The 1,199-nt window shown below is 48.5% G+C and overlaps 1 protein-coding gene across 1 annotated transcript; it reads right to left on the reverse strand.

Moving 5' to 3' along the window:
- Positions 1-30: 30 nt before the first annotated feature.
- LOC102771793 (olfactory receptor 52D1-like) lies at positions 31-975 on the reverse strand. The gene has a single exon (XM_006777744.1). The coding sequence runs from the start codon at positions 973-975 to the stop codon at positions 31-33; it is 945 nt and encodes a 314-aa protein (XP_006777807.1).
- Positions 976-1,199: the final 224 nt, after the last annotated feature.

Consider the following 1,199-nt stretch of genomic DNA (forward strand, 5'->3'; position numbering starts at 1 on the left):
CCAGGTCCCCGTCTACCTCAGGTTTCAACCTCAGTCTCCTCGACAGTGCAGGATCCGAAGCACCCACTCCCGCATTTGCTTGGTCCGGGCTCCATATATCAAAGGGTTGATCATGGGAGGCACCAGGAAATAGAGATTGTCAATGATAATCTGTAGATGGGGAGCCATATGATAGCCTAAAATCTGGGCCAGAACAGAAAAGACAACAGGAGAATAAAAGAGAGCAATGACACAAAGGTGAGAGCCACATGTGCTGAGAGCTTTGCCCCGTGCCTCCCAAGAGGGTATTCGAAAGACAGCATGAAGGATCAGCCCATATGACAGACAGATAAAACACAGATCGAGCCCCACAGATGCTACGATAACCATGAGGCCATAGACAATGTGGTCAGAGATGTCTCCACAGGCTATCTGCACCACAGCCATGTAGGCACAGTAGGAGTAAGCAATGACCTGGGTTTGGAAGCGTTCCAGTCTTTTTGCTAGGATGGGTGCTGGGGTCAGCACTGCCGCTGCCCTTGCCAGGACAGCCAGTGCCATCTTCACAAGCATGTTGTTAGCGAGGATAGTTGTGTATCTCAGAGGGTGCCAGATAGCCACAAATCTGTCAAAAGCCATGGCCAGGAGGATCCCAGACTCCATGACATAAAAGCAAGGGATGAAAAACATCTGGGCGAGGCAAGCATTGAAGCTGATTTCTTTGGCATTCATCCAGAAGATCCCCAGCATGCGGGGCACAGTGACAGTGACCAGGGAGAGGTCAACAACGGATAGCATGGCCAGGAGGAGAAACATGGGCTCATGAAGACTCTTCTCCACTCGGATGATGCATAAGATGGCGGCATTGCCAATGACTGTAATGACAAAGACCAAGAAGAAAGGCACAGAGAACCAGCCATGGGAAGATTCCAGGCCAGGAATTCCAGCCAGGACAAATGTCAGGGGCTGAGGAATGGAGCTGTTGCAAGAGGACATCCCTACCCTGAGCTCCTCCAAGGGCTGATTCCTGAGGAGAAAGAGACAAGGGACATTTTGAAATCAGTGTATATTTCCATTTAAAACACTGGGTAGTACTTTATGGTGGCAGTCATAATTAAATTATGTCAACTGATGATCAAATAAATGCTTCTGCAACTTGTAGTGAGAGAGAAGATAATCCTTGGCTGTAAGAGGAAGAAATAGTCTCAGGGATTAATTCT

This window comes from Myotis davidii, unplaced genomic scaffold, assembly GCF_000327345.1.
Source record: "Myotis davidii unplaced genomic scaffold, ASM32734v1 C63804651, whole genome shotgun sequence".
Lineage (NCBI taxonomy): Eukaryota > Metazoa > Chordata > Mammalia > Chiroptera > Vespertilionidae > Myotis > Myotis davidii.